This window comes from Dysidea avara, chromosome 10 (genome assembly GCF_963678975.1).
Source record: "Dysidea avara chromosome 10, odDysAvar1.4, whole genome shotgun sequence".
Classification (NCBI taxonomy): domain Eukaryota; kingdom Metazoa; phylum Porifera; class Demospongiae; order Dictyoceratida; family Dysideidae; genus Dysidea; species Dysidea avara.
This window is the reverse complement of record NC_089281.1, coordinates 1,614,437-1,632,633: the sequence shown is the minus strand read 5'-3', so window position 1 is coordinate 1,632,633 and position 18,197 is coordinate 1,614,437. Positions and strand designations below refer to the sequence as shown.

General features: G+C 38.5%; 2 protein-coding genes and 1 long non-coding RNA gene across 3 annotated transcripts in view; all 3 read right to left on the bottom strand.

The window, feature by feature from the left end:
• Positions 1-3,572, bottom strand: part of LOC136268272 (uncharacterized) — a 72,967-nt gene extending 69,395 nt beyond the window's left edge. Inside the window, exon 1 of the long non-coding RNA XR_010706963.1 lies at positions 3,551-3,572. This is a non-coding gene — a long non-coding RNA (uncharacterized lncRNA). The remainder of the gene's footprint in view (positions 1-3,550) is intronic.
• LOC136268271 (uncharacterized) overlaps positions 1-12,175 on the bottom strand; it is a 49,325-nt gene extending 37,150 nt beyond the window's left edge. Inside the window, exons 1-2 of the mRNA XM_066063559.1 lie at positions 12,002-12,175; positions 644-691 (exon numbers count right to left, since the gene is read on the bottom strand). Coding sequence (XP_065919631.1) covers positions 644-677 — 34 coding nt within the window. The 5' untranslated portion in view covers positions 678-691; positions 12,002-12,175. The remainder of the gene's footprint in view (positions 1-643; positions 692-12,001) is intronic.
• Positions 12,176-13,404: 1,229 nt separating this feature from the next.
• The window catches only part of LOC136269044 (sec1 family domain-containing protein 1-like), a 13,382-nt gene continuing 8,589 nt past the window's right edge, over positions 13,405-18,197 (bottom strand). Inside the window, exons 3-8 of the mRNA XM_066064506.1 lie at positions 17,632-17,654; positions 17,141-17,259; positions 15,128-15,227; positions 14,707-14,767; positions 14,259-14,322; positions 13,405-13,573 (exon numbers count right to left, since the gene is read on the bottom strand). Coding sequence (XP_065920578.1) covers positions 13,417-13,573; positions 14,259-14,322; positions 14,707-14,767; positions 15,128-15,227; positions 17,141-17,259; positions 17,632-17,654 — 524 coding nt within the window. The 3' untranslated portion in view covers positions 13,405-13,416. The remainder of the gene's footprint in view (positions 13,574-14,258; positions 14,323-14,706; positions 14,768-15,127; positions 15,228-17,140; positions 17,260-17,631; positions 17,655-18,197) is intronic.

Here is an 18,197-nt window from a genome sequence, read left to right as displayed (position 1 = left end):
ATATCAAAGGTGGCGGCCAAGAAATGGCTGTGATGGTATGTTAATGGCAAAAATTTTAATAACAACAATTCAGGTGAATTTGATGCCGAATCTTAGTGAAACCTGGAGGAGGCAATGCAAATTCACCTGAATTGTCATCATTAAAGTTGCCATTAACCTACCATCACAGCCATTTCTTGGCTTCCACCTTTGATTTCACATCTTTTTTTCACCCTGGCCTTTTTTGGGGGCGGCACTCTTTTTTACAATATGGTTGTTTTGGTTTAGATAATTAGCTACTTTACCTCTTAGATACTATCTGATAGTTACAAAATTGAGTGAAATCCCCTTGCACAAAACAGCTTGGCTGTACAAAGAGGAGAGGGTGTGTCCACAAAAGTAAAAGTAACTGGTGACTAAAAGAGCTTATATCTGATGCAGCCAAGAATGAATGGTAATCATAATCCAACTATGTTTTACAATCATACATTGAGGTGGCCAAATTAAACATAGTTGGATTACCTTCTGCAGATATCAACTCTTAATCACCAGTTACTTTCACTTTTGTGGATGCTCCCTTTTTGTACAGCCAAGCTGTTTTTGCATGACATTGGGGTACATTTACATACATACGTAGCAGCAGAATTAGCCAGACAGATCTTACCAGTAGGATTCTCCAACTCAAACTGATGATCCATGATGTGTTATTATCCTGTAGTTTGTGCAAAAACAGAAACACACTAAGTTTGTTGTGGACCTTAGAAGCTAGCACATTATAAAACAGTGTTTACTAAATTCTTATAACACAATCCATACTCAATACTTAGTGTTGCACATGCCAGTTTAGCATAAGCTGCTGAATGATTGACATTTTTTAAATTGTACAGATTTTAAATGTGACATACTCTGGTTGGCAGTTACTCATGCTGCCATGTATGGCATGGCTGCAAGGACAACCACTAGGAGGAGTAGCATCGTTTGCTGTTTAGGGTATTGTCATTAGCTAGAACAACCCTCTGTTTCCTGTGATGCCACATTTATTTAGTATGTTGCTTGGCAGTCCTTTGTGAAAGTTAGACTTACCATTCAATCTTAGGATGTAGAGTTTCATTGTAAATATGTAGGGCTCCTAAACTCAATCTTTGCTTTGCTAAGCTTAGGAGTTACTTCTAAAATATGAGGAAGATGTGAGTGCTTATGGCTGAAATAAAAACTTAAGCTTCCCATACATTACAAGTATTCTGTATATACCACTTACTTTCGGCTTTGGCCATGTACTGTAGCTACTGGCTGTAATTGTATACTTAATGGATGTTGTAATTACTGACATAGGCAGATCTGACAGGGTACTAAGGGGGGGGGGGGGGGGGGGGGGTTGCATTCCCTGGTTCTATCTTGCCCCCTTGGACTTCTAGGACAATATTTAGGTTAAAAAACAGACTGGGAATTATTCACACTGTATTGAAGTACGCAGAAAACAGTTATTTATGTACTTTATATGTATAAGCTCAGGGGCAGATCCAGAGTTTGGAAAGGGGGATGCACTTTGCTGAAAAATTGAAGAGCAAAAAAAAAAAAAAAGGTCACAGCAATAATGGCTGTCCTTTACCAAATGTATATACTATAAAGATCCTTATTCAGATCCTTATTCATAGCTTCATAGTTAAGCTACACTGCCTCATGAACACTGTGACTGCTTTATTAGAGTGATTGACTGCTCTATTAGAGTATCTCAATCTTGTCTGCAATTTTTTTTTTGGAAAGGGATGAAGGAAGGGGGGCACGTGCCCTCTGCCCTCTGCCCCCCCCCCCCCCCCCCCCACTGAAACTGTACCTGTACACTACAAAGAAACTGAGCAAATAAGTTTGATGTCAAGACTGAGATACTCTAATAGAGCAGTCACTACTCAAATAAAACAGTATGGTAGTACTGGATCCCCCAACAGTGAGGCGTGCTGCCTAAAATTTTGTCTTAAAACCATCCTAGAGACATCTTATGTCACTTTTATGGAATAATACCATCAAACATAGCATGAAAAACAAGTACAGGCAGCCGGATATAGAATTTTAAAAAATCACCGAAACTTGAATTTTCATCTGCCTGCCTGACTGCCAGCCTGACCACAGTTGCAAGGCTGGAGGCCAAATGAAGCAGCACATGGCCAATGCTTTATGCCACAATAGTAAACTCACTAGTGGAATGTGCCATTTGGAATTCCAATGAGTGTGTGCCAACTGTGCCTTGTCTTTCCTTTTATCCTCAATCATGCTGGTCATCTTCTTCTTGATGTAATGAAACCATATCAAGGCATTAATTTTCCATATCAACACCTTCCTTGAACAGCATATTAAGATGCTACAAAGTTATTTAAAGTGTTTATGCCTGTAACTTCATGATAGGTATGAGACAACGCCCATTAACAGCCTTGACTGATTGATTAATAACGATCAAGCGCGAAGACCATACCACTAAATAATCTATTTACTCAATAATGATGACCACACCCTTTATCTAACTGCATTCATAATACTACCACAATGAAAATATGAAATAGTGAATGCCCCCTGGTAGGTAAAAGGCTGACTCCTGATACTCTAATACAGCAATCACCCTAATAGAACAGTCACACTAGTATAGCTGTATTCTATAACAAAAAACCAAACAAACTAGTACATTTGAAAATTATATTTTAAAAATGAAGTAGGGATACAAGCAATAAAATGTAGTGAAACAAGAGATGAATGATGGTATTACATAGCTTGGTGAGAAAATCCCCACTTTAGCATTAAACAAAATTATTGTTATTATTATTATTACTAGGACCGCGTCACATACAACCAAGTACATACACCAATGTGACAGCCCCCGGTGAGGCTATTAGGTGGTGAATGCATTATCCCCAAATCAACTCAATATGTCACAGTAGAGACAGATATAACACAATAGTGGCATCGTAACTAAAGGCCACCAGTAGCTAAGTGCCAGTACATCATTGGTGTGGTATAAATGGCACAGTGATGTGTACAAAGTATATGTATACAAAACATACAGGAGAGAACTATACATTATTGCAGTATTGTATGCAGCAATACATTATAGGCAACATCACCATGCAGATAACAATTATTAGCCAATATACAGCAATGCATATCAACATCAACTAGAGCTAAGTAAGGTTCATCAGTGAAGTAGCAATGGCACAGTGATGGGTGACACACTATAGTTATGCATACACAACTTTCAGGAGATAGCTACACAATGCTGTAGGCGTATGCAAGCCAGATGAACCAGATAAAGGAAGACAGCCAAGCCACTAGAGCCTAGTAGCTACGCCAGGTGAGAAGCAAAACAGATTAAGCACGTATTGAATTGCCTGACACCAACACAAAGAAAGTTCGCCATGCCAGCTACACAAGACAAAATTGTTTACTTGTATTTTATATGTAACTGTAAGCTTATTGTAAAGAGCATGGCATATGTCAGTTTAATGTTTTGTATTGTTTATTTACGTGAATGAATCCACTGGCAGCTGGCATGGAGACTTGAGATGTTACAAACATAAAAACTTACTTGTAATCTTCTTGTTTACACAAGTGGCTTCTGGCTCTCCTGCACGGGCATCACTAATCTTCTTCGCGCAATATGTAAGTAATTAAGCAAGGGTGTGGTACTGAGCATTATATAGAATTACACGTATGGTCAAGTCATCAGCACAAACAAGAGCGACGATTATACGTTTGTGCCTTCATTCACAGGCGAATCTATCCCCTGTTAGTTCATGTCTCTGGGCCTCGTAGTTTTCTCAAACATTAATTATTGATTATTTAATTAATTAATTATTTATTTATTTATGACGTAATTTTAACCGCGTTTCGTATTATTCTTAGTACTTGGTTGTATAATTATTAGCACTTTACAGTGACATAATATGCCAATGTAGAGATTTTCCCACTGAGCTCTGCAGTAATACCATCATTAATCTCTTGTTTCATGCTTGGATCCCTAGTTCACTTTTAAAATTAATTATACTATTAGTGTGAATTATACTCATTTTATAAAAGCACTTAACTATCAAACAGGTTTTATCTCAAAAATTAATTTCTAGATATCAAGTGCTTTTCAAAGCATATACATTTATTTACTTAAATAACTACAGATATTTGATGAAGGAAAATTTTGACAAATTAGATGATTGAGTGTTTTGATGAGTAAAGTTTTGATGAAATGGTTCAATATTGTATGAGAGAACAAGAGGGAAATTTTGACAAATTCACAAATAATCAAGTAACTTTTGCATATACATTAGTATCAAAAATGCTCTCAGATTCAATCATAGAAACTCTTAACTTTTTTCAGAAGATGATCCAACTAGAGTCTTATGGCTACATATTAAACGTTCTTTATTATATCAAATTATACCAACCAAAGTTATGAGAAAGAAAAGTTTGTGTACCACGGTGTTCCATTCTATTCTTGCTAGTGCAATAAACACTACATAAAACTCCTTGTCTCCCCTCAGCTCTCTTGTCCCCCCCCCCCCCCCCCCATATAGTATCTCCTAGATCTGCCCAGTTATGATTTAATTTCTGTTTAAACCAGGCATATGCCTAGTTTTCTGAAATTGTTTTCCAAAAACGTGTGTGTGTGTGTGTGTGTACGCGTCCCTTGTGTGGCAAAGAAACATTGTAAAAGCATCGTTTGTTCAGTGTTTAAAACAACCTGTTCAGCCTATTAGGAAAGCTGTTCACGCCATATATTCAGAAACCACTTTAACCCATTTTCACCCATATTTTTAACTGGCACAAAGCATATTTTTCAGAACAAAGCTTACCTGCCTGTAAAAATTTACTATAGGGTCTATAGAGCACTAAAAGTTGCATAATCCTTCAAGGGGTGTCCTTACATGAACCATAGACCCTTACACCCTACCTGCACTGTTTATTAATTGGTGTAAACCAGGTGGTGAAAAGTCTAAACCATTGCTCTATTGTGAATCTCAAGCCGTTTGCTACAGTACATCAATCTTGTTCTCTACCATGAACAATGCAGAAAGGTGATTGCAGAGGCAAAATAACAGCAACAATATTTACTGAGAGATCCGTGCAACTGAAACTTTGGCTAGCTGTACTTCACTGTATAAATATCAAATTCAGCCCATACGCATGACTATAATTCTGCCTGAATGTGAGAGTATGTACAGTAGTTTCAGTCCTTTTTGAATCCTACACATCCTTCATCCACTATAATCAATAAAGTGATCTTATTAATGAGGTATGTGAATACTTGACAAACTCATTCAGCTGTTACATTGGATATGGTAAAGAGGTAGTAAAGAGGTGCTCAGGGTGTGACAATGCAAGGTGGTCATTAATAAGTATGCCTTTAGCTTTTTTTTATTTGACAGTTTGTCATACAGTACAATAGTACTATACAGTAGGGACCACAAAGGGGAGTAGGCATGGTCCACGAAATAACATAATCCAAAATCCAGCCTCAATTTTCCTACACGACAATGAGGCAGTATTGGTTGGATAAAACTAGTCCAAACAAGCTTTCAAATCTACCCAAAATGCTTTCAACAAGTTGCTACGGAATTTTTTTTACAAAAATTTATTTAATGGAATTTTCTACTGACTGACTGAGTAAGCAACTGACTGGCTGATTCCTGTAACTTGATAACGGTTAAGGCTACAGGCTTGATATTTTCATGGTTCAACATCGCTTCGGCCAGAGAGGTGCCTTTTGGTATACCGCAGTACGTACAATGTATTCTTCATGGGCTTACCAGTGTCCTCCTTTGTGTCCCATTCATCTTTGCCGACAGCAAAAAGTGTTGATTTGGCGATGGCTTCCCTTCAAAACATAAATCATCCATATTTGTCATAGTGGCTATTTTGATTGCAGAGGTACTTTTCAAACAGTTCTTGATTCATACTGCTGTGTAACAGGGTGAACACAGGCGACAACGAAGCGTAATGGATACTTTACTTTTCAAACAACAATTGATATAACTGGGGCACGCGGCAACATTTCTTTCTTTTGGTATGCGTGCATTGTAGAGATACTTTTCGAACAGTTCTTGATTCGTACTGCGGTGTAACGGGTTGAACATAGCCGACAACGAAGTGAAATGGATACTTCACTTTTCAGACAATAATTGATATATCTGGGGCACACGGCGCCATTTCAAATGTGGTATGTGTGGGTTCACCAGTCATAATAATTATAGTGGAACCCCTCTTAATGGACACCTCTGAATGGCGGACAGCCACTTTATAACGAATAATTAATAAAGTCCCAAATGCAACTTCCAATACCTGTGTGTATTAATGCCCCCTCAATAGCGGACACCTTTCTATTCCGTAAACCAGACACTGCACAATTCCCATGGCAAGCACTACAGTACAACACCTCACTAATCACGAACGCAAGTAACAAAGGTTCATTGCCAGCCACTAGAGGTGTACCGATAATCGGATTGGCTAAAATATCGACCACTGATATGGCATTTTTTACCAACTAGTATCGGTATCGGTACAGATCAGTAGGAGGACAGATATTGCTACCAATAGTTATACAGTAGAAATAGTTTGTACGTAAAAGGATTATATATTGGTTTTCTACGTTATCCATGTGGCTGTTTAGTGCCAGTGGCTTATTGTTCACTCTACAACAATGCCTACACTACAAGAAGCCATATAAACACACACGATTATAGTGTTTCTTGCTGGAAATTGAAGCTCATCAGAAGCAGTTATATAATACCTTTGTAATAACAAGAAGAGTCACAGGATAACCAAGGAAACCTGCTGTACCAGCCTTCGCACAAGCCAATAAAATGCGGAGAAATGCAGAAATATCCGTTTAAGGCTTCATGGGAGTATACATAAAAATGTTTGTGGGTACCTAATTGTCTGGATTGCACAATAGAAACCCAAGCCACTACCTCCATAGGCACAGAGTGAGCATTTTGCATAGATTATCTACAACTTTTGTTTGTAATGCAAATATTGGATCGACTATCGGTTATCGGCTTCTTTTGGTGGCATCAATATCGGATATCAGTACATGCCAAAAATATCGGTACACCTCTACCAGTTACAACAACCAACTGAACTACGTAATTTAATGCAGAAAGCACTGTCCTCTATATTGCCTATTATAGCTACAAACAGTACAAAGTGTGAGATAAAGCACTGAAGTTATGAGAAGCCATATGAATGCATATACAAGTACTGCTGTTCCTGTTCTTACCCAGGTCTTCTGAAAATAGTAGCTGGTGCACTTTAAGAATAAACTGCACTAAAGGATAAACTATATATAATCTGTATAGCCAACCATCTTAATCAAATACGGAGTAATCCGGACAAGTCTTTATGGGAGCATGTATAAGATTTTTGTGGTGTCTTAATTATCTGGATAGTGTAGTAGAGGCCACACACCATGCTCAATAACATCACTTCTGTTGCTATTAAACTGATCATATCTGGTTCACATTGTACCATAACCCATCTTGCTCCACCACTTGGTCTAGTCTCGTGCAATAAAACTGATTATTTAAAAGTTTTAGAAACCCCTTAAATAAGGACACCTCCATATAAAGGATATATTTCATTTCCCCAATGGTGACCGACTTAGAGGGGTTCCACTGTATTTACAAAAAAAAGTTAACAAACAAGTACACAAAAAATTTAGAATTTTCAAGTAGGGCAGGGACCATAGCACATCGATGAAAAGTACTGAAACAAGCTGGAGTAGTGCATGATATTAAATCACAGTAAAACAATAAGAAGTGTTATATGTTATATCCCTACTGTATTATGGTATCTTGAGCACAGTAGGGATATAACACTTCTTATTATTTTACTGTGATTTAATACCGTGCACTATACTCCAGCTTGTTTCAGTACTTTTTATCAATGTGCTATGGTCCCTACTCTAGTTGAAAATTCTATTTTTTCTGTACTTGTTCTTAATCATAACACCAAACTAGCTAGCTCTAACCTGATTGTATATAATCACTGGACTGGACTAGTGGACTGGACTACTGAACTCAGGCTTTTCCCCTTTTTTACCAAATATTTTGGCAACTGGTTGTAACTATGCTAGTTAGACCACTCCCCCTCATATCAAAAAATATGGCTCAGAAACAAAACTAAAATATTTATGCATACTAAATGTACAATTACGGTGATTTTCCGTTTTTTTTTACTCTAGAGAGACAGAGGCGTTTAAGTAGCAGATTGATTTATCAGCTGTTGGTGGATGTAGAAGTTAAAATAATTTGTAGTAACAAAGGACTAATCCTTCTGCTTCGCCAGAAATGCTGTCACCTAGGCTGTCACTATACTGCTAGAGGATATTGGAAACGGACGATGAAACTGAGTTACCCTGTGAAGTTCGATGCATTCAGTGATGGTAACAGTGAGAATGGAGCAGGAAGATTTTAGAATTAATAAAGGATACTTCTAGTAGTAACGGTGATGAATGGTCGCCATGTTCGGATATATCCCAGCTGCCAATCATCAGTCATCAAGGATCAAGGCAGCAGTACCGTACTAGTGCCAAGGTTGATAAAATTTTGTTACTCTTGAAGTTCAGAGGCGGTGCAAAGCAGCGCATTTATAGTTTGTCTTCATTAACAATGTTTGTCTTTGCTGCGGGTGCTTGTCTTCACTGACAATGTTAGGAGAACAGTGGTATGTATTTCAGAGGATTGGCGGAGAACAGTGGCATGTATTTCAGAGGATTGAACATGGCTTGAGATTCTTATTATATTGAACCAGGCACTGTTAAGAAACCAACTGCTGACTGCCAGATTCTCAGTCTAAGGCTCAGTCAAGGTGAACTATTTCGGTACCGCCCAACCACTGGTATTTAAATTTATTCAGGCTGATGGCACTTTGTCACAGTGGAATAGTGCATGTCTTGCATTTGTGTTGCAGCTACACAAATAATCAATGAAATAAATGTATGCACAGAATGTACGTGTACGTATTCTGTAATGTTGTAATCTGCATGTTCCTTGCACTTTGGAGAGATGTGTGTGTTGTGTTCTCTTCTGGCAGTCACTCGAGAGTCTTGGGCAGTATGACAGTGTATGTATTGCTTTGGTTTCTATTATTTTTGTTATTTGTGTTGAAAATGTTGTGTATCTGGTGATTGTTCTCCTTTTCCTTCAGTGTTTTAAATTAGTTGCATACCAGCATGCAGAACAATATCACTTTGCTTTACATCTATGTTTCTACTTGGTGTGCTGTTTCCTTTCCATCACAGTTTGTTGGAGACATTGTCAGTAAAAGGTCTTGCATATCACTCTGAGCAACTGTGTGTTTGGGTGGGTGTGTAAGTGTGGTAACTGATTTTTATATCTTGAGTGTGTTATTTTATTGGTTGTACCATTTTATGCCAGCTGTGTAACATCATTAGTGAATATACCACAAACCACAAGTTTGTACATGAATTAGTCAAGATTAAGTTGTAGGGATTCCAACTTATTAAGCGTGGTTACTTACCGAGTGAACGAACTTCATTTGTATCGCTTGTTGTAGCCATTGAACTGACTGTTGAGACTAGCGAAGAAAGGTAAATCACCATTAGTTACGCACTTGTATCGAAATGCAATTTTGGCAGTGTATTAGCTCGCTTTTCCCAGCCAGTTTACAGTGTGAGTACAATGAAACATTACTGCAGAACGTATTACTGACCGATATTTATGTTATTCGTCCCTCAGTAGTGCTACAAACAAACCGTTTCCCCTCTGGGTGAATCCCACAATACATTGCATATTGGGTGCTTCTGCTGGAACCCGCACTTCATTGCCAAAAGGCAGATATTGGAAAGCCAGTCAGGCTACAGCATTGTCGATTAAATGGTTTGCTATATGATGTACTTTTAGTTTCTGAGTGATATAAGGCAATTTACTTTAAGATGGGGATGTATTTTAACAAAATGCAATTATTTTTTATGGCCTTCCCAATAGGAGCAATACATTTTCCGTAATTTTTGATTTTTTTTGTGGGTGTGGTCTTTGAATGACTTTGTATTAAGAATATATTCAGACTTTTTGACATGCTGTACACTATATAATAGAAACACACATGCACGCACACACACACACACACGCAAAAGAAAGGTGTGACCATGCCAGAGTTTTCAACATTGCCCAGCTGCAACTATGTATCAGCTATATGGAATAGCAAGACAGATAACTGTCACCACTTAATTTAGCTGACTCGATGGCTATAACTTGTATCACATATACATGCACTGTACTTCATGATAAGACAAATGGCAGTCATACAATAGAGATTATGCAGAGAGAGTTGTTATGCAAATTGTACACAATCATAAGACAAACTGAGTAAACGGGGGGGGGGGGGGGGGTGTCCGGACAGGGGAGTTATCCGGATACTATTTTTTCTTAAATTCTGTGTACGATGTTAACAACATTTATATTTCTCGGTCATTTAATCGTTTACAATGTTCATCTTCAACCTTTCTTTGGTTCCATTTAAAAGTAATAAAGCAAGCTCCATTCAAGTGGCAGCTTGCTCCTTTCTTACCGGTGAGCACAAATTTCGCTCTCAAACTTTTAGCTGAAGTTCACTCAAATTTCTAGCGTGTTCAATTCAGAGTTAAGGGAGCCACCATGTCTGATAAATAGTAGGAAATGGAATACTAGCACAGCTTCTCCTTGACAGGCCAAGTATGTTACATCATCATTACGGAAATGCCGTGGCTTTATGCGCATGTACAAAGTTTGAATTATTATGGCTTACAGTAAAGAGAATTTGCTTCGAGCTATAGAAGAGCACCAGGGCGGCACCGACAGCAGTGTTAGAGCTGTTGCTGGATCTGAGCTTTGTGATCCGGCGAGCCTGTACCTTTCACCATCCACAATGGTTAAACTACAAACCAAATCACAAAATAAACATCAGAAATGAAATCAGGCCGGTGTAGGGACAGAAAACAACACAGCAAACATCACTATCAAAGCGTTGTTCGAATCCTGGGGTTGGAGGGATTTTTTTTCCTTACTTTGGCCCCTTTTATGTTACACCTTATCAGTCAGTCAGTAAGTCAAGTCATTAGGTCTAAGTCCCTGAAATTAGGTTAGGTAATCCTAAGGCTGCAGCACATGTTGCTGTCAGACCTTCAGTGCTGGTCACTGTAAAGTGCTAATAATAATAAAATAAAGTAAGGCCAATGAAATTTGATTAGCAGTTTCGCGTCATCGCCCGCATGCTTTTGATACACCCGCATGGAATTTCATTATTGGTATTTCAGATTGAAATACTCTAATAGAGCAGTCACTTTTACTCTCATGGAGCAATGAGCTATACTCTAATGGAAAAATCACTTGTTATATGGACTAGTAACGTATTTTAGCTATTCAATGCAGGAGTAATCAATGTAGACTCACTTTTTTGGCAGAAATCTTCATGTTTGGGATGTGTGTTGTGCTTTTTGGAAAATAATGAATAATGAATAATAATCGCATTATATTTTCAAAAATCTGAGCGAGAAACTGGTAATCAAGTTTCATTGGCCTAACGCTTCTTTCCGGAAACCCCCACATCATAAATAATACTTATGCGCGCAAAGTTGGAAATCGATTGGGATCTGCGTAGATTCTAAGAGCGTTTAAGAAAAACCAAATAGATACAAAGTAACCTTAGTTATCCCTCTATAATAAAATTTATTCAGTATTTGGAAAAAGTCCTACACTTTTGCGATACAGGCGATAAATCCTGTACTATGTAATTGGACAGATATAGATATCAGTACTACTGGTATATAGCCGGTGGTAGACTTGTGGTTTATTTGCACATCTCACCTGGCTTGCTGAAATGCTGTAGTACCTAAAAGTTTGTCCGGATACCCCTCCGTTTACTCTACCAAGTAGACAGATTCACCTGCATATTTTACATTCAGTGTAGCAGTAGTTACAACCAGTTGCCCATTAAAAAAAACCTGAGTCCAGTAGTCCAGTCCAGTGATTGTATACAACCCACTAACCTTACTGCTCCAGCCGGATCGAAAACCTTCAAGCTCCAGAGGAAAACCTTTAAGTTCACTGCCTTCAAGCATAGATTATTAATACCACTAAGCTGAAACTGAACTTGGCAAATAGCACTTCACTGTTCTAGTAACAAAGAGCTACAGACAGCGACTTCTGCCCTAGCTTTTTAACGCCCGCCCTTCATTTCTAACGAAAAGAGCGGACGCCGCCTGTACAAGCCCCTTAAATTAAGTGATGGCTGTTCGAGTTGCCAGTGATCTTACTCTCTAAGATGTATTCCCCACGGGAAGGAAATTGGTCGCGGTACTTATGGGAGGGTATTTGAGGTCAACTATCAAGGAAAACTGCGCCGCCAAGCTTGTAAATAACTGACTTGCACACTGACACCAACACTAGCTACAGGCTCATTATTCAAAGTCACTTGAGAGTTGCCTTTTTCTACATCTACCATGCATGCATCATGGACTCACCTAATTACCTATTTCCTTTATGATTTCCTTTCACTTGCAGCACAAAGTGTCTGATAGTACATGAATGGCTTTATGTATTGTCTATCGCACAAGAATAAAAGTGAAAATAGTCCACAACTTTTGTACCAGTTGAGATAAGATCCTAGACAAGCTTAATGTATTGTTCACTATGTGAAACACTGTGTTACAGACATAACTTAACATTGACTCCTGAGTTACTTTCAACTCGGGCCAACCTGACTTACAAACTTGAGTCAGCCCTTGTTCACACTACTGCTAGGGGGATTGTGTGTGTGCCTGAGCTAGCACAATGTATAATACGGTGCTCTTTGCTTAGGTAGCAACGACGCAAAGAATAACTGAACTGTACAATGTTACATGTGTCCGAGGACATTTGATTGTAATTGTTTGTGTCATCAATAATACTGATGGTTCTTCTCTAGCCACTTTGTTATAGTCAGTGGTTGCCTCTTTTCAGTCTTTTACCAATGTCATTAGAACAAAAAAAATGACTGGGAGTCTACCAGAATCATAGCACATCTTACAGTGTGTTGTAGCCATGTTGTAGAATACTTTCAGAGTGTAGAAAATACCTGATGTGTAGCTACCCAACAGAACCAATTATTATAATTAACACAAGTTGACCTGTCAGGAAGCGTCCAACCCGTGCCAACCCATGTTGTGCTGTGCTCGATTGATTCACACTGCAGTTTATTTTGTGCCGCACTATGCTGTACCCGGGTTGTGAATGTGGTGTAAACAAAATGACTTACTAGTATTTAGTATAGGAACATGTTTTGGGGTAAAGCCTTATATGGCTGAATGGCCTGGTACTATTCTTTCCTTAAATGTGATGTCATAGAAGTTCACTGTGATGTCAGCTCAGAAAGTTATTGCATGAATACATTAGAAAGTTCTTTAATTGTTCATTCAGTTAATATTTACTTCAATCCAATAATAGTGTACACTATATTGTGTAAATCACAGAACTCAGTGTGTGACAATACCATAGCATCTTTCAGTCTCTTCACTTCCTCTTCAGATTGTTTGTATTGTTCCAATTCTGACTGGACTGCATCAGCTACACTTGGGATTGGGCTGGGGAAGATAAACAAAATGTTAACTAGTAAGTGGAGAGGAATACAATAGGACCTTCGTTATCTGAACACCAGTGTACCGGTTCAATCACAGAAGTGCTCAGATAAATACATTAATTTGTTTGGATACATGAGGCCCGCCTCTGTTCAATAACTCTAATAAAACATACATGAGTTAAAAAAATTCTCTAATAAAAGAATCATTCATAATCTAGATTTCAGCTAATCAAAATTCAGCTAACAGGTCCTTGTTCATAAAACTACACTAGACATGTACCACACACCAGGGGCGGTGGAACAGGCCAAAGAATGAGGGGGCCAGGCCAGCTGTAAGGTGAAGACCAAAAAAAAAAAGGTCACTGCCTGCTGACAATAGCTGCTCTCCACCAATTGTATCTCCTTATTTATAACTACACATACGTAGCTAAGTAGCTTGCTACACTGCTTCTCTGAATACTATGACTGCTCTATTAGAGTATCCAGATACTGACTGTTCTACTAGAGTATCTCGATCTTTTCTTGCAACCATAAAAGTGGGGGGACCATGGCCCCCCTGTCTTCACTGCCTATGCCACACACACACACACACACACACACACACACACACACACACACACACACACACACACACACACACACACACACTACACACATACACACACACAATACACACACACAATACACACCTCCCTCTATGAAATTGCCAGAACTTATCAGAACACGGTAGATCATAGGATTTAGCTGGACCTCCTACACACAATACACCATCAAATGGTTCATTAGTTGGGAGCAAAACATACTACATACTAGCATACATGAGCAAATTATATGTATATTGTGCATATGGTACTGTACCCAGCTTCAAGCAAAAGTGTTTCCTGGAGCCCCTCCCTACCATATGAAAAATCCATCCCAATTTGTCCTCACTGGCTAACCCAAATTAATAAAACACCATAAAGAAAGTTTGGTGATTCATTATGACACACAATTTGGCAGATAACAGTTTGGAAATTTACCATTCTACATATCTCATTAGGGCCTGCAAGAAGGGTAATGACACGAAGTGAGACTATGGTATAGGCCACTATCCACCAGATCATTCTGACACTACACACACTTTCATATGGTACTAACTTGTAGAACTATCCAGTTCACTAACTTCAGGTTGTAGTGATACTCTGTTCAGGTCGAAGTCCTATAGAAACAACATGTGTACCATTAGTAGTAATTTGGAGTAGATAAGTTAGCATGTATGGCTGCTGATAAATGGAAAGGTCTCTATTAATGTTATTAGCAACTCATGTACAGTGGAAACCTCCCTTGTCCAGATACGTATCAGTTATGGAGAATTTCTGATGATTGTGTAAATGATTACTCTATTAGAATATTTCATGGTCAAACTGTTTCAGAAGGTAGACAACTAGTCAAAAACACTACACACATAATTTGGATCTAATGTTGGTCAGACTTTATCTTTTAGTACAATGACTGTAATTACACAAGCCAGACACATGCCCCATAAACACAAACCCATAATCAATCATTCCTCACTCACCAGTAGGTCATGTACTAGTGCCTGGTAGGTCCATGTGTGATGGAGGGGCATGGTCAGGTCAAAGTTTCTGTCTAAGATAACTAGTAGTGGCCGCTGGAAACTAAAACAACAAAACAAGTGATTAAACATTTTTATGTACAATTTAGGAATCACTGTATGTACCTCCTGTATCTCTGTGTCATACTCTGTACAGAGTTTTAGTGTGTGTGTGTGTGCGTGCGTGTGTGTGTGTGTGTGTGTTTGTGTGTGTCTGTGTGTCTGTGTGTCTGTGTCTCTGTGTGTGTGTGTGTGTGTGTGTGTGTGTGTGTGTGTGTGTGTGTGTGTGTGTGTGTGTGTGTGTGTGTGTGAGTGTGTGTGTGGGTGTGCGTGTCTGTCTCTCTCTCTCTCTCTCTCTCTGTCTCTCTCTCTATCTATCTATCTATCTATCTATCTATCTATCTATCTATCTATCTATCTATCTATCTATCATCCTGTTTGTCAATCTTTCATAATGCTTTTTACTTGGCAACTAAAGTACAGGGACTATAGCAACATTAAGTGATTGTCATTTGGCAACCCAGTAGATTGAAACCATAGATAAATAGTCTTAGAATTGAGCTGTTTAACCCAAAGATCCAGGGTTCAAAACTTGCCCATGACATCTTCTTTCTTCTTGGTGTCATTTTTTTGTGACATCGTTTTCATGGGTCAGATTTTGACGATGCTTACTCACCAGTAGGTTGCACTAAATTCACAACACTTCATACCTTTCTGAGCTCAAACTCACCACTTTTCGCAATACATCAAAGTACTATCCACTGTGCTACCATTGTTAGCTGCCTCCGCATTGAATTTTGACTGTTTCAATGCAAGACAATATAAACAATGATCTATGTAGCCTATGTAAAGAACTCTAACCCTAGCTTGGAGTACTAAAATCATGACAATTGGTTCCAAAGATAGTACAGGGCATATTGATATGTGCAAGGGAATGAAATGTTGTGAATTTAGTGCAACCCTCACCGATGTGTAGACGTATAATAAATTAGAGCTGAGCGATAATGGTGATCAGTAGATTATCGTGATAGCTATTAACAATCATGATCTTGATAGTATATTATCGTGTTATCGTGATTACTTATCCATATCTTTGCTTAGTCCAAAATATAGATAACAAAAGCAAACATGATAGCATTGAAATTCAGAAAACTGTAAAAGACTAGTAGCTTGAATGTGGACACTGAACAAAGAGAACAACTGTAATACTGACACATAACAATTTTTAGCGGAGTGTTAGAAGAGCAGATATGTGGTGTGTATGTAATTGGAGTATTCATGTGTTGTTTATGTGAAGTTAAGTGTCTTTAATAACTGCTAAATAGTAACTAACGTGATACTATCGTTATCATGATATAAAAGTTACGTGATAGTGATAGTTGTACTGTCACTCAGCTCTAAATAAAATGCTCATTAACTGGCTACCTCACATTTTACTGTAAGCTAACTGTGCATTTTTCTTTTGTCTGCTATATAGCATGTTAAACAGCTACAGTCCATTGCAAATCACAGAATAAACAGAGTATCTGAGGTTATGTCATCGGTTCAAATCCTACCAGTGACAAATTTCTTTTTTGAATGGACTACTAGCACCGCATGGCTCACATATTCACTACTATAACTACTTGCAGGAGATGGCATAAGGCTCATGTACTTTAAACAGTGACATAGTAAATGTGGAATTGTCCTCAACGTAGGACATGTATCATGCTAGTTATAGATAAATTGTCGCTAAATTCACTACCAAACCTCATAATACTGACAAACTTTGTCATGTATCGGACATGTAATTACTCAAGTACTAACAAACAAAAAAACTACTACAATATTCTGTACAATTTAGCTGACTTAGCACAATACATCACTGTTAGGAGTATTACTTTACAATAACATTTTCAATGAAAAACGTACAAAGGCACATAAAAGATCCTAAAGTGTGCATTATAAAGAAGTGAAGTAGTAGTAATAGTTGCTTACCTTAGTTGAGCTACAGCAATATTATCACCAGTGAACATGCTGTTACGAGTATCTCTTAAGTTCTCCCTCAATTTCTTGTCCAGAGCCTCAGCCACAGCCTCTGCAGCATTGCCCCTAGGCAGGGCCGCCCAGAGAAATTAAGGGGCCCAGGGCAAAGAGTTAAAGTGGGGCCCTTGACCCAAGTTGTAAGGTGAAGACCAAAAAAAAAAAAAAAAAAAAAAAAGGTCACAACCTGCTGGCAATGACAATAACTACCCATCACCAACCATATCTCCTTATCTATAAGCTTGCTACACTGCTCCTCTGAAGAATACTGTGACTGCTCTATTAGAGTATTTAGATCTGACTGCTCTATTAGAGTATATCGATCTTTTAAACAGGTATTCAGGGGGCCCTTCATGGGGCCTCCTGGGGCCCCTTTCAGGCTGGGGCCCGGGGCAAAATGCCCCAGTTGCCCCCCCCCCCCCCATGTGGGCGGCCCTGCCCCTAGGGCATCTGATGATGGGGACCACACCTGCATCACATGTAACAGTAGTACCTTGCAACTAGGTAGTGTGTAGGAGGTGTGTCTTAAAATTGGAGCAAGTGTCCTCATAATAGTGCCATACAAGTAGCTAAGGGACATGTCTTACAGTGTCTTACTATAAGTGAATATGTCTTATAACTAAAAGATGTGATTTCCAACTAGGATAAAAGCTAGTACAATAACTCCCAATCAAAAGGAAGCACTAGCTGAATAAAAACAAGAATGCCTGAATAATCAGGACACTTGTCGTCCATTATCCAACCCATTTTGGTATTAAATAATAGAAAACCCGAGTTGGGGATAACTAGTTGCATATTATATTTAAGTATACAACTACTTACATAACTTGTAACTAGTTGTAAAGTAACTACAGCCTGTAGATACAATTACTAGTAACTATGCTTTTGCCACTTAGCAATTTTACACCATTCATGTTACAGCCAAATTGTAGTTTCAGATAGAGCTCAGTCTCACATGTCAACAGTGTTTGGCCAGTTCTCTCAAATGAAAAACTACAAGCCAAACAAGTAG